This window comes from Alligator mississippiensis, chromosome 1 (genome assembly GCF_030867095.1).
Source record: "Alligator mississippiensis isolate rAllMis1 chromosome 1, rAllMis1, whole genome shotgun sequence".
Classification (NCBI taxonomy): domain Eukaryota; kingdom Metazoa; phylum Chordata; order Crocodylia; family Alligatoridae; genus Alligator; species Alligator mississippiensis.
This window is the reverse complement of record NC_081824.1, coordinates 192,744,792-192,760,467: the sequence shown is the minus strand read 5'-3', so window position 1 is coordinate 192,760,467 and position 15,676 is coordinate 192,744,792. Positions and strand designations below refer to the sequence as shown.

The 15,676-nt window shown below is 43.7% G+C and overlaps 1 protein-coding gene across 7 annotated transcripts in view; it reads right to left on the bottom strand.

Moving 5' to 3' along the window:
* The window catches only part of LOC132245644 (uncharacterized), a 241,338-nt gene that overhangs the window by 60,248 nt on the left and 165,414 nt on the right, over window positions 1-15,676 (bottom strand). Inside the window, exon 7 of one of the 7 annotated variants that reach the window (XM_059718344.1) lies at window positions 13,806-13,869. The exons of 4 other annotated variants lie outside the window; for them this stretch is intronic. In XM_059718344.1, coding sequence (XP_059574327.1) covers window positions 13,806-13,869 — 64 coding nt within the window. Of the gene's footprint in view, window positions 1-13,805; window positions 13,870-13,933; window positions 14,002-15,676 lie in introns of those variants that run through there. 2 more of the 7 variants (XR_009457378.1, XM_059718353.1) reach the window with 2 other exon arrangements.

The window sequence follows — 15,676 nt, the reverse complement described above, 5'->3', positions numbered from 1 at the left end:
CAGAATCAAACCCCTTTAGAACTGATAGTTTGGGTGGATTTCTCCAGCTTTTCTCCATCATCATTAATACATAATTCATTGTACCAGATACCATGGAAAATATCTATTTCTATAATTTCCTAGACCAGTGAAGGTCAACATGTGGCATGTGTACCACAGATGGCATAGAAGCATCTGTCTTTGACACATAGTGGTTAATAGAGGGAGGAGGGAGTGCAGTGGCAGAAAGGACAGGGAGCAAAAAGCAAAGTAGCAGGTTAGACGGGGAGCACAGCGAAGGAAGAAGAAAGCAGAGCAGCAGGTCAGACAGGGAGCACAGGGCTGGGAGCAAAGCTGTAGATTGAGCAGGAGGAGAAGGTCAGAGTAGCATATTGGGAGTGTGCAGAGTTAATTTGTGGCATGCCTGCCAAAACGGTCTGCCCTCACTGTCATAGAACTAGAATCATCAATATTAGAGTAGCTCTAAGGTACACGCACAAACGTGGCCTTTTCTTCTTGGTAAAATAGTACATATACATCTCAATCTCAATTGTTCACTGCCACTGTAAATATATATTCTGTTTAAGAAATCTGAAGGCTACAATTGTTAATTTATTATTTTAACAGATATTTGTTTTTACTCTGGCATCTGAGTTTTACCAGGTTGTTTCTAGACTACAGAATATTTTTTAACAAACAAACAAAAAAAAGTACAATGACATGAAGTGACACATTGCACCACTTTCATATTAGCGCCTGGATGCTTCACATGACTAAGGCCTGACTCTGTATGTCCTTTACCTTTTGCGCTGCGCGTGTTACCACTGAAATCACTGGGACTGCTAAATGAGTGACATGAAGAATGTGCACATATGTTGGCAGGACTGGAGACTTAAGGGATCAGCTCCTCAGCTGGATTCAGTTCAGTGGAACTGTCCTAATATTACACCAGCAGAAGATGTGGCCCATTTTTTTTTCTAACTGTATTTTTCAAAATTGTCTTTGATTAATATATCAGCTTCATGGAGAAAATGTTTGTATCCTGCCATCATATTTTGAAACTCAGAACTGATATATAGCCATGAAATATAATTGTGGTCATTTCTGAGGTTTTAAGACAATACTGTTCACCGCAGAACCCAAGCTCTGCATTAATGTGAGGAAACACACAAAAACACTACAAAATGCATTTCTTGCCAGATCTTTCCATACTGTGTAAAGTACAGAAATATTTTCCTATATGAAAATGGTGTAGTTTAATTATTTGGATCTTGTCCATTTTGTTTCTTTTTGTACTAGAATAACCTTTCTTCCCCCTTTGGTGGGGTAGAGAATTTATGGGGTAGAGAATTATATAAAAACAATGATGATAGATCCATTGTTATTTGATAATGCCTGAAATTTCTTCATTTGCTGTACTAATGTTTCAGTTTCCAGGCATTATCAGATGTCTATTCTTGGTTGCCAGATGTTATTAATTCAATAATTGTCATCTCAGCCATTTATACTTTTGTACAGTACATGCCCATATAAAAAACAATTAAGGATTTTTTTTTTTTTGTGCAAAAATCTTGTTGGTCTAATAAAAGATATCATCTCTACTACAAGTCCTGATTGCCATATAAAAAACATAACTTCAAACAATGAGCCAGTAGCTATTGTATATAAATGAAGTATAGTACGTGTCCCTCAAACAAATGAACTCATTCAGATTGGCTCAGTAACTTCCTAAGTGTACTTGGGAGAAAAACAAACTGTGCAAACTCAATGACTATTGTGTTGTTTTCATTATCTAGGAAAACCCAGGTTGTATTTCATTGTCCACAGCATCATACAAAGAAAAATGGAAATAAATTAGAGTTCTATAGCAAAACGACTTGCATTTACCCTTAAGACTATACACTGGGCACATTTACACATGCACCAGACTGCACAGTTGTTATTGCTCAGTCATTTAGTACTTGTTTAGCAAGTATTAAAGGACTGTGCAGTAACTGCCATTATGAAGCAGTCCCAGGAGCACATGGGTCATTTCCAACCCTACTGTGGAGGGCCTGCAACCACCTGCAGACACCACCGGCGGCAGTGGCCAGCGGCAATTGGGGACTGCCCACAGATGTGGATGGCAGTGTCGGGGGGCAGGGAGGGGAGGTGAGCAGCGACTGCCCACAGGCACCACCAGCAGTGTCAGCAGTGCCTTTTTGCAGGGGGTGTACTGCCAAGCTCAGGGGGTGCACATATACCCGTGTGCACCCCCTACACATCGCCAGTGTCTGAGCCATGATAAGTATTCTTCCATGATTCCCCTCTAGTTCAATTTCTGATACAAGGCTTAGCCATAAAATAATAATGACTGTGCCTTGAGTGCTTGCACACACTGAGGAAAACATCCAGACCACACTGTGTCTCTTTGCAGAAGCCTACTAAATTTTAGACCCGTCCCCTCAACGTGGAGAAGACTAAAGTGCTCTATCAGCCTTCTCCAGACCATAACTGTGATTCCCCTCCTCAAATTACCATCAAAGAAAAGACCCTGAAGATAGTCAATCATTTCCCTTACCTCAGTAGCCACCTCTCTCAGAGAACAAACACTGATGAAGAGATCCAGCACAGGATGCAATGCACAAGCATTTCCTTTGGGAAATGGCTTAGGTGTGTTTTTATTGATTGCAATCCCTGGAAAGGCACCAAGATCCAGATCTACAATGCAATAATCATCTCCACTCTCCTATATGGATATGAAATATGAATGATCTGCCATTGCCATCTCATGAACCTAGAGAGGTGTCACTGATACTTCTGGAAAACACTCTACATCAATTGGAAACATCACTGCACAAATGCAAGCATCCTTACTGAAACGAATATTACCAGCATTGAGTTGTTGATCTGCAAGCACCAACTTCACTGGACCTGGACATTATGTGCTGATGTCCAGCTCTTGACTCCCAATATGAGTGCTCTACTTCCAGCTTAGCTACAGCCTGAGGTCTCAGAGGGGCCACAGAAAATGCTATGACAGGGATAGGCAATTACTTCAGCTAGAGGGCCACTTAATGAGTTTTGGTGAGATGTCCAGGGCCCCGCACCTTGACTGATGCCCTGCCCCTTGGTTGCCATCTTAGGTCCAGAAGTTCCACCCCCTAAACCCTGACCTTTGCCACTGGAAGTCCCTTCCCTTGCCCCCAGAAGTGCTCTTTGGGTGGGGCGGGATTGCCTTCTTGGAATGGGAAAAATACCAAATAATATACTAAAAGTCAAACATCTACTATAACTTATTTTAATTTTATTTCAAATAATATTTTTGTCCTGATTTATGTGCGTTTGCCTAGTGTATATAGAGGTGATTGCACAAAAGTTCAAAAATAAAGTCTTACTTTTGTATATTGTGTATGGGGGTATGTGGGAAATATGTGCGGTGTGTATGTGGGTGTGGGGATTGTGAGGTGGTGTGGCTGTGTGTGGGAGGTATAGGGTATGTTGGGGGTGTGGTAATGTATACAAGTCAAGAGGGTGTGGAGGGGTATGGTCAGGGTGTATGTGTGGATATGAGAGAGGTTGGGGGGACAGGACGCTCCACACACCCTGACGTGGTGCACAGCCCCTGCTGCCAGCAGCAGCAGGAGCAGGTGGTGGGCCCTCAGGGTGCTTGGGGCCCACACAGGCACAGCCGCATGGTGGCACATGGCTCCAGCCAATTCTGGAAGCTGCATGTGGCAGCAAGGAGTGAAGCCAGTCCAGCCTACCTCTATCATGTGGGGATCACATGCAGCTCCCAGGAATCATGCATCACCAGGGGGAAGCCACATGCAATGGAGCCAGCTGCCATCCCTGCTCCATGTTTACTTGCGGAGTCCTGGGACCTGCACATGGTGGCAGGGAGCGGGGCCAAGTCACCGGCTCCATTACATGGGGCTTCCCCCCCAGTGGCGTGAGTCCCAGAAGCTGCATGTGAGCCCCATGTGATAGAGGCAGGCTGATCTGGCCCTACTTCTTGCTACCACGTGCAGCTCCTGGAACTGGCTGGAGCTGCACACTACTGGGAAGCTGTTCCTGTGTGGGCCACAAGCACCCCAAGGACCTACTGCCTGCTCCTCTTGTTGCCGGTGGTAGCACCTGTGTGCCATGAGGGTGGCATATGGGGGAGTTCCCACCCTCCTCACAGTCACTACCACATCTTTCCCACCTGAGCTCCATGCTCTCAGTGCCCTGTTGGGTGCAGGCTCTGCACTCCCACCAGCCCCAGCCCCAGACTCTGCACACCTGCATCTTGTCTCAAGCCGGCACTGCAGCAGGGACACGAGGAGGAACCGCTGAAGGCCATGGAAGCCAAGCAGGTCCCCCAGCAGCTGCAGCAGTGGCAGCAGCAGCCCTGCCTGGAAGCTGTGCATCCTAGCCAGGGCCAGGGCCCTCCCACTCAAGAGAGTGGAAACAAAGTACATGGGCTGGAAGGGGTACAATTAATTGGTGGGTGCCCCTGAGGTGGATGAAATCACCTGGTGGGCTGGATCCGGCCCATAGGCCATATTTTGTCTGCCCCTTTGCTACAAGGACACATTAAAGTCATACCTCAAAGCAGACGCCAACATCAAGAGTTGGGAAAAACTAGCTGCCAACTGACTACAATAGCACTGCAATCTCAACCAATGGCAACCCATTTCAAAGTAAAGCATCTTGCCCTGAAAGCAGACAAAAGAGAGCAGAGAAAGAAAAAGGAGAAAAATCCTTGCTACAGCCTACTCTCCCCTGCAGAAAGACCTGTAACTTCTGTGGACTGATCTGCGACTCAAGGGTTGGACTCAAGTCACCTCAAGACTTTTAAATTGCCCCATCAATGAACTCTGGTAGAGATCATCCTTGAATCAATTGCATATGACACAATTTAAAGAGACACAATAAGAATCTGTTGAAACTAAAAAGATATTTAGTTCATGGTAAGGACATCCTGCTTAGATGATTTAATCTATACCTCTTTTTTTTTTTTACAGAAATCTTCCCTACCACATATTCCTCACGGATGTTCAGCTGCCACTGACAAAAAGCCAAATGATGCTGCTAAGCAGACAAAGCTATTCTATTGATATTAGGCCAGCATTAAGTAAGCTAGGAACTGTAAAAAACCCTATATTGTTATTGCAAAAATAAATAAATAAATAAACACCTTAGAAAAATTATGATATGGGGTTTGTTTTTAAACCTGCAATTAGATTTCTTTTCTGAGCACTGAAAAACAAAACCCTATTTGCACTCCATTACAAGATGTCATCTTGACTGCAGCCTGCATTATAATATAATATAAACTGCAAGCCGCCAACAGAGATGATCCAAAATAAGCAATTCACTGCAAATCCACAAATAGAAAAATTAGGGCTTACAATTTTTTCTGGAAATGGTCTAAAATTAGGCATTTTTGCTGAAAAGCTTTTCTCAACATTAAAGCACCACAGACTTTACAGCACATGTACTAAATGGCTTTAAAATCCCTTATCTAAACAAATCTGCAAGGGTGGGGGAATCTCTTTCTACATTTAATAATCATTGGTTTATGGAATCATCCATTTTCAGCCTCTGAGCAAAAACCATGGATAAACTGTAGGCCCTAAAGGACCATATGAAGACCATAAAGTTCTGTGGTAGAGAACTAATGGTCCACTAAAGGTTTTTGGTGTCAAATCTTGATTATTGGCCAAATGCAAGTCATTCCACCCTAGTCCTACAAGACACCTAAATAAACATGCTGCACAGAAGGGATTAGCTGGTGTAATCCTCAGAACCAGAGCCTTTACTCATGTAAGTAGTTCCTATGAGTAAGTATACTTGGTAAGAAAGAGAGAAATTGTATTCTACTGCTGTCCTTGGAGCCTGTTCTCCCTGTGCATGGGAGTCAGGCCTACTGATCTGCATAGTAGTGGATAGTAGGGGTGTGCAAAGTGGGCCCTATTTGATTTGGATTTGGCCCCAATCAGGGTTCCCCAATGATTCAATTCATTGATTTGGAGCACTGTCCCTGATTTAAATTTGGCTGAATCCAAAACTGAAGATTTGATGCTGATTCGGACATAGACACAGATTTAAATGTTTTTCTACATACCTTGAGGTACCAGCACAGCTTGTGAATGCTGCGATGCTGGGGTGCATGGAGCATCCCACAGGAGTGCAGGGGAGCCCCCCTCCCACGTGCTCAGCAGCTAACCCAGAAGTAGACTGGAAGTACTTCCAATCCACTTCCAGGTCTGCCAGGGAGCATGCTGGGGGACCCCCCTGCACCTCCCAGCTCAACCATCAGTTGTGGGGAGACCCCAGGTGCCACCCCCAGACCCAGGAGGCACCAGTCACCAAGCTGGTGCCCCCAGCACGCTCCCTAGAGGACCCAGAAGTGGACCAGAACTGCTTCTGGTCCACTTCCGGATCTGCTGCTGAGCACACTGGGGAGCCCCCTGCGCATCTGTGGGACACTCCATGCACCCCAGCACTGCAGTGTTCATGCGCTGCCTGCTACCTAGAGGTATGTAGAAAAAACATTTAAAGCTGTGTCTGTGTCCGAATCACTGAATCTTTCTGAATCTCTGAATTGATTCGGAGGGTTCCGATTTGATTCAGAGAAATTAAAGGGTCCTCTGATTTAATTCAGATTCAGAGATTTGGCCACCAAATTGGGCCAAATCTGCACTGAATAGAATCAGGGACTGAAGCTTCGCACAGCCCTAGTGGACAGAACATACATAACATCCCAGCCCAGATCCATCAAACTTCCAAGCTCTGCTGTAGGCTATTTTGGAGAGAGACCTTAAAAAGATCTCCTGCTAGTGCAAGGCCTGCTAGTACATCTAAGGCCTCCCTTAAACATGAGTGAGGGGAGTAGGGCTTCATTTTGTTCTGCTCTATAATTAGTGACCTAATTTACTTGTGGTGAAAGAAAGCAATTTTCATGGCTCGGTCACAGCCCAAAGAGCTGATTTCATGGTCATTTCACAGCAGCCCTGACCCTTGGCACTGATTGGAGAGAGGCCCCAGAGGGGGAGGGATAGGGGGGTGGCTGCCATCATGACTACTGGCTGCCCTTCATGAGGCCCCGCCCCTCAGCACAGATTGGTGGAGATGCACGAGGAAGTAGCCACCATCTTGGGTGCTGTCCTTCAAGCCACCCCACCAGCAGACACCTTCCCCTCCCAGGTTGGCTACAACACCAGGCCACAGCAGCAGTGAGGACCACTGGCTCCCACTGGGGAGACAGAATTTTATTTTTATTAAGTTTTTTTTGCTTGCTTTGGTTGATTTCCTGGGAAATCACGGCCAATGCCATTTTTCACTGCTATCACAGAGATTGCTGTTTTTGTTTCTGTGAAAATCACAAAACCACGATTTAAGTAGGTCCCTAACTATAACAGCTGATTTTAGGCAAATGCATTTCTTAGTCCTCTACTCTTTTCTGTATATCTCCTATCATTTGACAATCTTAATACTGCTTTGTTAATCTGTTTTTGCTTTTTCTGCTTAGCTTGACTAAATGAAGATCCCAGTGCTCAATGCTCTTCTTCTCTATCATGGAAGACTATCTCTCTGATCTTCCAGAGAAGAGGCTATGCTTCTACCATTATACACCTTCTCAACAAAGAGTTTACTACCCTTCTTAGGGCCAGACAGCTCCACTGGTGAACACACAGAGTGAAGTTACCTCTGCACCCCATTAGGAGTGCACCCCATTAAGACTGCTTAGTCTTACATAAGGGTCAAGTAGATTTGTAAAACTATTTAATAGGGCCACACCTTTTCTTGTTATGCCTCCCATGCAGGGAATGGCCACAGCAAATGTTCTTGCACTCCAAGAGGAACAGAACAACTTTCCAGGGGTAGTCTCAGTGGGCGCCTATACAAGAGAATGGAGGCTGCTCCAACATGCTAGAATTCTGCTCAGAGTGTGTTGGAGCAGACTTGATTAATTAAGCCTGCTGAAGCATGGCAATTGCTGCACTCCATCAGTCTGCTGTGTCTCATGTATCAGTGTCCCTAAACTTAAAAATCGTAGTGGGGACACTTGAACTCAAGTTCTTGGAACTGCTCCAGCTAAAGCACCACCTCCCCACCTCCAGAGCATATGTAAAAGTGCCCAGAAGTAGCACTACACTCTACAGAAGAGCACTAAGAAGATGGAGCAGTGGTCCCCTTCTCTCTGCCAACAGGCAGAATTAGCCAGGCTCATAGAGAAAGACATACTTCTTCCACTGCATCCCTTGGTTGCATCATATAGCTTTCCTCCTCAGCTCAGGACTGCCACTGAAAAACAAGCCCTTCCTAACTCATGAAAAAACAACATACTATCACTAAATGGCCAGATTCACCATATTAAAAAATAGTGTTGTACAACTCATTTGTACCACATCATTTGTGTCCAAATTTTACATGTTGAGATCTGTGACCTGACGGTAATTTAGAAATGGCCATTTCTATAGTTATGTTTGAGTTAATCCTGAACCAGATTTCTTTAGACACTGTGGACGTGTCTCCACAAGTGGGAAGGTGCGTTTCTCCAAGGACAAACAGCGGCAGCATAATGTGTGCTGCTGCTACTTGCCCCTGAGAAATGCCCATGCCACACATACTCTGGCATGCAACTTTGCCCCAGGTGGGGTAGGGGAGGCTGGGGCTAGCAACTGTGCTGGCCCCAGAAGCCTCACCTGGGGTCCTGAGGGCCCCTGGGAGCTGCAGCCATGGTGATCCTTCAGCAGGGAGCCTGGCCAGCCAGGCTCCAGTTTTGAGCAGTGTGCACTGCCACCAGTTGTTCCTTCCTGTCTTTTTTAGGCACGAGTTTTTTTGACCCTGGGAGATCCTCATCAAATTCTCATGTGCAGCACTGCATATTGCACGCCCACGCTCGTTTGGATGCATCCTATATTGTTACGAAAAAGGCAGGTTTAAAAAAAAAAACCATGTAAGTGAATTAGGAGCTTACATCAAATTCTCAAAAGTAACTTGGGCACTTTAGAAGAGGCATTTAAGGCCCCTAACATAAAAAATAAACATAATGGGATTTCTAAAACCAAGGTGTTCTTTCAAGAATTTGATGAGGTATCTATTTAGGTGCCTGTAGATGCAAATCTCTTTAAATATCTGGGCCCTGGCCTGAAGACGTCCAGTTTTACTAGCAGAACTTTGACTGCCTCTGCATCAGAGCCTGCCTGTAGCAGTATGGCCCCACCCTCTGCCAGCAGAGTTATGCTACCTCTGCTGTGTGTAGCAAGGTCTCTGCAACTGCCCTGCAGCCAGCATATACAGACACTCCCATTCTTTCACCTAGCTGGTAAAGTCCACTGAGCAGCTGGTGCCTTCCCAAAATGCACTTCATGTTCTGGAAGCTTAACTCCTAAGTGGAGCTGTGCAGAGCCACTGGAAACATTTGAATGTGTACACGGTCTGTTCGTTTGCTAGGGTTGCTGCTATCTCCCACCAGTCCTGCTGGCAACAGCAAGAAGGTATTGACATAGCCTAAGACACTTTTGAAAACAGGACTTTGTCATTTTGTTAAAAGTCCCACAAAAGCATTTTATTTTTCCTTTGAAGGCTGTTATACTCAAATATCTGAAAAGAGTTTATATGGCTGCAACAACAATTTGCAGAGCATCTTGGACAAAATTAGCAACTTCAGTACCGTATTTCTCAATTGCACAACACTTATGTAAGTTCACCTCGCTGGCTTCAACGCGACAACTTGTATAACAAGGTGACAGACTGAACTCTGTACTACTACACACTGGAAGGGGCTTCTGCCTTGGCTTGCTCTCTCTGTAGAGAATACACAAATATTTGCTAGAAAAAATGACAGTGCCTTTTAATGAAGTACCACCTTGGGCTATTTTTCAGTAATTACCTTTGTGTTAAAAATAAATAAAACTGTTGAAAGACAGGGAAATACTATTATGTATTTTCATACATCATAAATAACAGAAAATGAGACAGATTTGATAGTCTCTAGTAAAGCAAGTGTCTGACACCTTTAAAACTTCATGGATCCAATCCTGCAAAACTCACACATGTGCTTGGCTTTTTTGCATTGTCTTACAGGACTACTCAGCATACATAAGCTAAGCAAGTGTAACCTTTTGTAGGGGTTCAGGGCTAATGTCTGGGTACATACCATTTTAGGATGCACTGCTATTTATTTTATGACGTTTACTTTTTAGTACAGTTTTGTTTTGTTGATTTAACTGAAAGCGTATATTGAATGCTGCACCATTCAGTGATTTAAAGCATACATCATTATCAAAATGACATCTTCTCACAATGATTTTACATCAGACTAATCCTATTGTTAGCAGTGGTGAGACTCCTGTTAATAAAATCAGGTCCGAGTGTTTAATTTTCTCCCTCCCCACTTTTTTTTTTTTTTTTTTAGGGCCTGCTTCAGCTCCCTCTGAAGTCAATGTAAAGACTGCCTCTGCTCTGACTGCAGTGAGAGAAGCCAGGAATTTAAGATAGCATATTACTATACTGTCCTTCCTTCCCAATTGTATTCTCCACAGCATGCTGTGTATTTTCTTTCCTTTCACAAAGGAAATTAAAGAACGCTTTCATCTTTCCTCAGGAATCTTTTTTTTTTTTAAAGGTCTTCAAGAATAGTGCTCTGAGTGAGCTCATTAATGCTTCATTTCAAGTCTCCACCCTCCCCCTCCGACTCTCCCACTCTTTTGTTCCTGTTTATCCTTTATCTTTCATTTTACTGGAATATTTTTGCCCTCTGAGAAAATGGTACATGGGTTGTTTTTCATTTCCAGGGGATATCAGAAGCATAGTTGAGCAACACTGTAAGCAGGGTGCCTGACAGTGCTACAAAAAAAGGCACGATACAAGGGGATGTCCCACTGATTTCCTCATCTGTCTGTCAGCTATCACTGATGGCATTTGTACCCCCTGGCCACCCACCCTCTGATAGGAAAGCAATGCTAAATGTGGACACTTCCTACAGAGGGACTGTCATTGGCTCAGTGTGTAATTTACCTACTGTAACAAAGGGAGGAGGAGAACCAATATATCACATGTCAAAAGGCTAGGGACTTTGGGAAAGCTTTCTGAAAGGGGCTCTCTGTGGGTTTACTGTGATAAGAATGGGGTTGTGACAATCAGGAATGCCATATCGTCTCTTTTCTTAATTCATAATTGCTTTCAAGGAAACACAAGGTAAATGTAAGATTTAAATATTAAAGAAGAAAAAACAAGAAAACATAACATGAGTAACATGACATAGCCTGTTAAGACCCTGGACCTAACTTTACTGTATTAATATAGACTATACTCACCAGTGCAAACAATAGGATTATTTTGATGTAACATTCAATAAACAGTAACTTGAGATATTTTAAATGCATAAAAAATAGAGATGAATTAAACAAGCGCGCCACAGCCAAACTACCTCAAGCTCTGGACTCTTTGAAACCCAAAGCTGGATCCAAATTTTGCAGCTTTATAATATGCTGAGCCAAGTCCTTAGATTATCAACTGCTTTTGCCAAGCATCTGCATGCACTGAATCCAGTTCCAGATGCAATGCAGCAGACTGCATCCATCTCTAGTCCATGTGCTCAAGGAAGCTGACATTTAGAAGTCGCATCATTTCAGACTTTCGACAGTCTGATCCACTCCTGCAGTCCTTCAGGATCAGCCACTTAATATTCCGGGTACTTTGTTTTACAAAGGAAGATTTTTAAATTTAATATTAAAAGTATGTCAACAAGATGTATAGCTTATATGTGCCTCTGGAAGTTTAATATATGTAATAATAGGACATTCTGACATGATACTAGATATCTGCTACCAATCACGTACTCCAGTAGGTGGATACTACAGTTAACTCACCAGGGAAAAAATTTCCCCATGGAAAGATTTTTCTCTGGATTATTGACACAAAGAATGTTTTGGTTTTGGCCACTGAAAAATCACATTTTCAGCTCTCACTTCCTCATTTTATGAAAACCAGAAGAATTTCATTAAAACACAAACATTTCCCACAAAAAAAATTCCACGGAAGATTTTTGCCTAATACGTATCCAAGAGATCTATGCTTCATGTGATCATTATATTTAAAAAACTTGTGTTTAATGTAATAAGTGAGAACTGATTTGTTGCACACTGGAACTGCAAATTTTCATGCATTTGTTACATAAGGCTATTTGCCAAATTAGCAAGTACATTTTTATATCAAATAGCACTTTCTGATTTGTGGAAAACAAGAAAAAACTGTTTGACAAGAAACTTCACCATACTGGTATCACCTGCTCAACTATTAGTTCCAATTAGTCTCCCTTTTGCCAGTGCTTTTGGGTATATAAGCAATCCCAAAAGATCTGTTTGGAAAAACTTGCCACATTCCCACACCTCTAACAATTTTTCATTATGCCTCAGGGTTATTCTACACAGTCTTTGCATTGTCCTGTGACATCTGTTCATTTTAAAACTGAACTGTTTGATAGCTGCATCTGATGCCTTGTAACTAGTTTCTATTATACTATACCATTTGCTTCATCATGCTCTTTCCTACCATTTAATTTCTCTTTCTTCTTTAGCCAGCACCAAGGATCATACAAATGTATTGTACCACAAAGTCAGGAAACTGCAGTAGTACAGGGAGCTTCACCTTGCACTTTATTATAGCCAGAAGCAGTATATTTTCAACTCTGTACCCAGAGGACTGGCCATGCATAGCTCCCATGAATGCTAATGGGTGTTGTGTGACAAATCCCTGAATAGTGAGCTGAGAGTACAGACTCTGGTAATAGGAGAGAGTGTCTGCCTATGAGGCATAATGGTCACAAAATCTAGCACTGTGAATTAAACACAGGTAAAATGGTATTTTTCCAGCTTCAATATCTGCTCTTGAGGCCCCTCTTCCTGTCTCTGCTGGTTGCACCAAAATGCTAACAACAATAAAACTTCATAGCTTGTTACAAATATGTAACCTTAGAGGACACGGAATTCGATATGGGTTCTTAATGATATTTTAATCTAGCAACCAAAGAGTTAAAAACTATTCTGAAGTTTAGACTGTGAGTTAATTAGAACCCTATGGGCTACTATGTTCCTATTGGCTAGAAGCATCTGGGAACACTAAGAAGTGAAACATCGAGGTGACCCATGGTGCCGTGCACCTGCTGGTCTCCCTGAGCGTGTCCCCAGACTTGTGTAGACAACTGCTTGGAAGGTGGGGGTGAGAATAGTTGCAAAGCTGGTAAGTCTGCTGCTTTAGTGTCAATGTAAAGATATTTTGGTCCAGTGAATTTGGCAGTAGACCAGGAATCTGAAAGCCAGCAATCTCATCCCAGGTCTGCTAATGACTAGCTCTGTAACTAGCCATTTACTTATTCTCCTTCTGCACCTCAGGTTCCCCCATCTGTAAAATGAGGATATCTGTGCATATTGGTAAATCTGTCTGAGATCTACAATGAAAATATTACATATAGACTACATAAATTGCATTCTAACTCCCCTTAGGATGCTCTACTGAGTTTAAGTAAAAGGTAAGCCTTTTGTTAGATTTAAATACATTTATATTCTTTATGGCATAATACCACGGTTCTAATAATTGATAAGTTCTCAAATGTCTGCTTAGTGTTATTTAACTGATTTAAATATTAGTGCACCCCTTAATACTAAATAAATAACGAACAAAGATTTTTTTATTACAAATCAAATCCAAAGCCCACTGGAAGCAACAGGAGTTTTTCTGTTCAATCAGATACAAGTTCATGTTAGTCAAGAAAATTCATGCATATTGGTTAATGTTAATATGTCATTCATCATGATTTTGAGGAATAATGTGGAAAAAAATCAGTAACTTACCTAAAAAAGATCATGAATTTTGTCTTATTTTCTAAACAAGGATTTCTGAAGTCTTGATCATTCCCTAAATTAAATGAACAAGAATTTTTCATGATTCTTTATTTTTCCATAGAACTGTAAGCTTACCTAACCATCTTTTCTTTCAAATGAGCACACGTGGTGACATCCATCTCTTGTAACCATTGACCTCAGGAAGCTAAGAAAACAAACGGTTTCAAAAACACGCTGTGAAATATGGCTGCTGAGATCTCTAACACATTCTTCTCATTTTTCATTAGACTCTTGTAGCTGTCACAGGACAAATCAGCAGGCAGGAAACTGCCGGCCATGCTTGCACAAGGCAGAAGGACTGTTGTGGAATGACATTAGAAATATTAAGTATATTCTCTGGGCCCCATTCTGATCTCCATAGACAGGGATAAAGTGAACAGATTCAGAACACGGGTTCCCCAAATTACTCTGGGAAAACAGAATCATCCTTCTTATGCTCCCTCCGACTACAAAACACCCAGGGGGAAACTCCAAGGGGTTAAGTAGTGTAGGGCCCATTTGGCTACTAATATACCATGCTGCATGTATCCTATTTTAAGTGCCCATTAAAAAACCTTCAGGCAATGCAATCATCTAATCCACCTTCAGAGCAGCCAAGACATTAGTCCCAATTTTATAAATAAAAAACTCTGGTCTACTATTAATTGTGGGGCACTCATCCTCCATCTGGACAATTTCTAGATATGCCAAAATTTCTATGAATTCCAGCTTAAAATTAATATTAATTTAATATGTAATGGAAGTATGTTATTTGTTACTTATTATTTATTGTTATGAATCTTTGACTCTGTTTATATTACATTAATGCCCACAGGCCTCCACTACGATCAGCCCTCCTTCACGCTAGACCCTAAATAAGGGGTGGTCAAAATACGGCCCATGAGGCAGATCCATCTTGCCAAATGACTAAATTTAGCCAGCAGCTGCCCCCACAACACTTCTCATGGGGCCAAGACCCAACTGCTCCTGCCAGGGTAGCCCATACTGCCCTCCCACTGGCACCCACCAGCCTGGGCCCCAGCCAACATGCAGCTTCTGATGGGGCTGTTCCCCGTGCAGCTGTAGCTGGCTGGGGGATGCTGTGCTCCCCTTACTTTCAGCAGGAGCAGCATGGCTGATGTTTCTCACCCCAACAAACTCACCTGGAGCAGGGCAGCAGGGACAGGAGCAAGAGGAGGAGCTGCTGGTGGAGGTGAGGAGCAGAGCAGCCCCTGGCTAGCTGCAGTTTCACCAGGAACAGCCCCACCAGGGTCTGTGCACACTGGCCAGGGCCCAGACCCATGAGGCTTCTGCTCCCCTCAACTCCAGCTGTGTCTCCTCCTCCTGCCCCTACTGCACTGCTCCAGATTGGGGAGGGGTGGGGGGGGGGAGCTCCAACATGCGGAGCTCCAACTCCTAGCTGCCTTCCACCTGCTCCACATGCCCAGTGTGATGAGCAGCCACCTGTGGGAGGGTGCAATGGGTGGAAGGTGGCTGGGAGCTGGAGCATGAGCCCAGCAGGCAGAAGCCATCCTGCTAAAGCTTCCCTCTACCCGCCTGCCCACCCAGAGTACTGTAGAAGGGGCAGGGGCAGGAGCTGCAGCTGGAAGCAAGGGGAGCAGAACAGCCCCATCAGCCCTGACCAGCACTTGCAGCTTCCAGTGGGGCTGTTCCCAGTGAGGCTGCAGCTGGCCAGGTGCTGCTCTGCTACACCACCTCGAGTGGCAGCTCTTCTTCCCACTCCTGCCCCTGATGTGTCACTCTGGGCAGGTGGGTGGGGGGAAGCTTCCAACGGGGGCAAGGGGAGCAAAGCAGCACGTGGCCAGCTGCAGCCACACCAG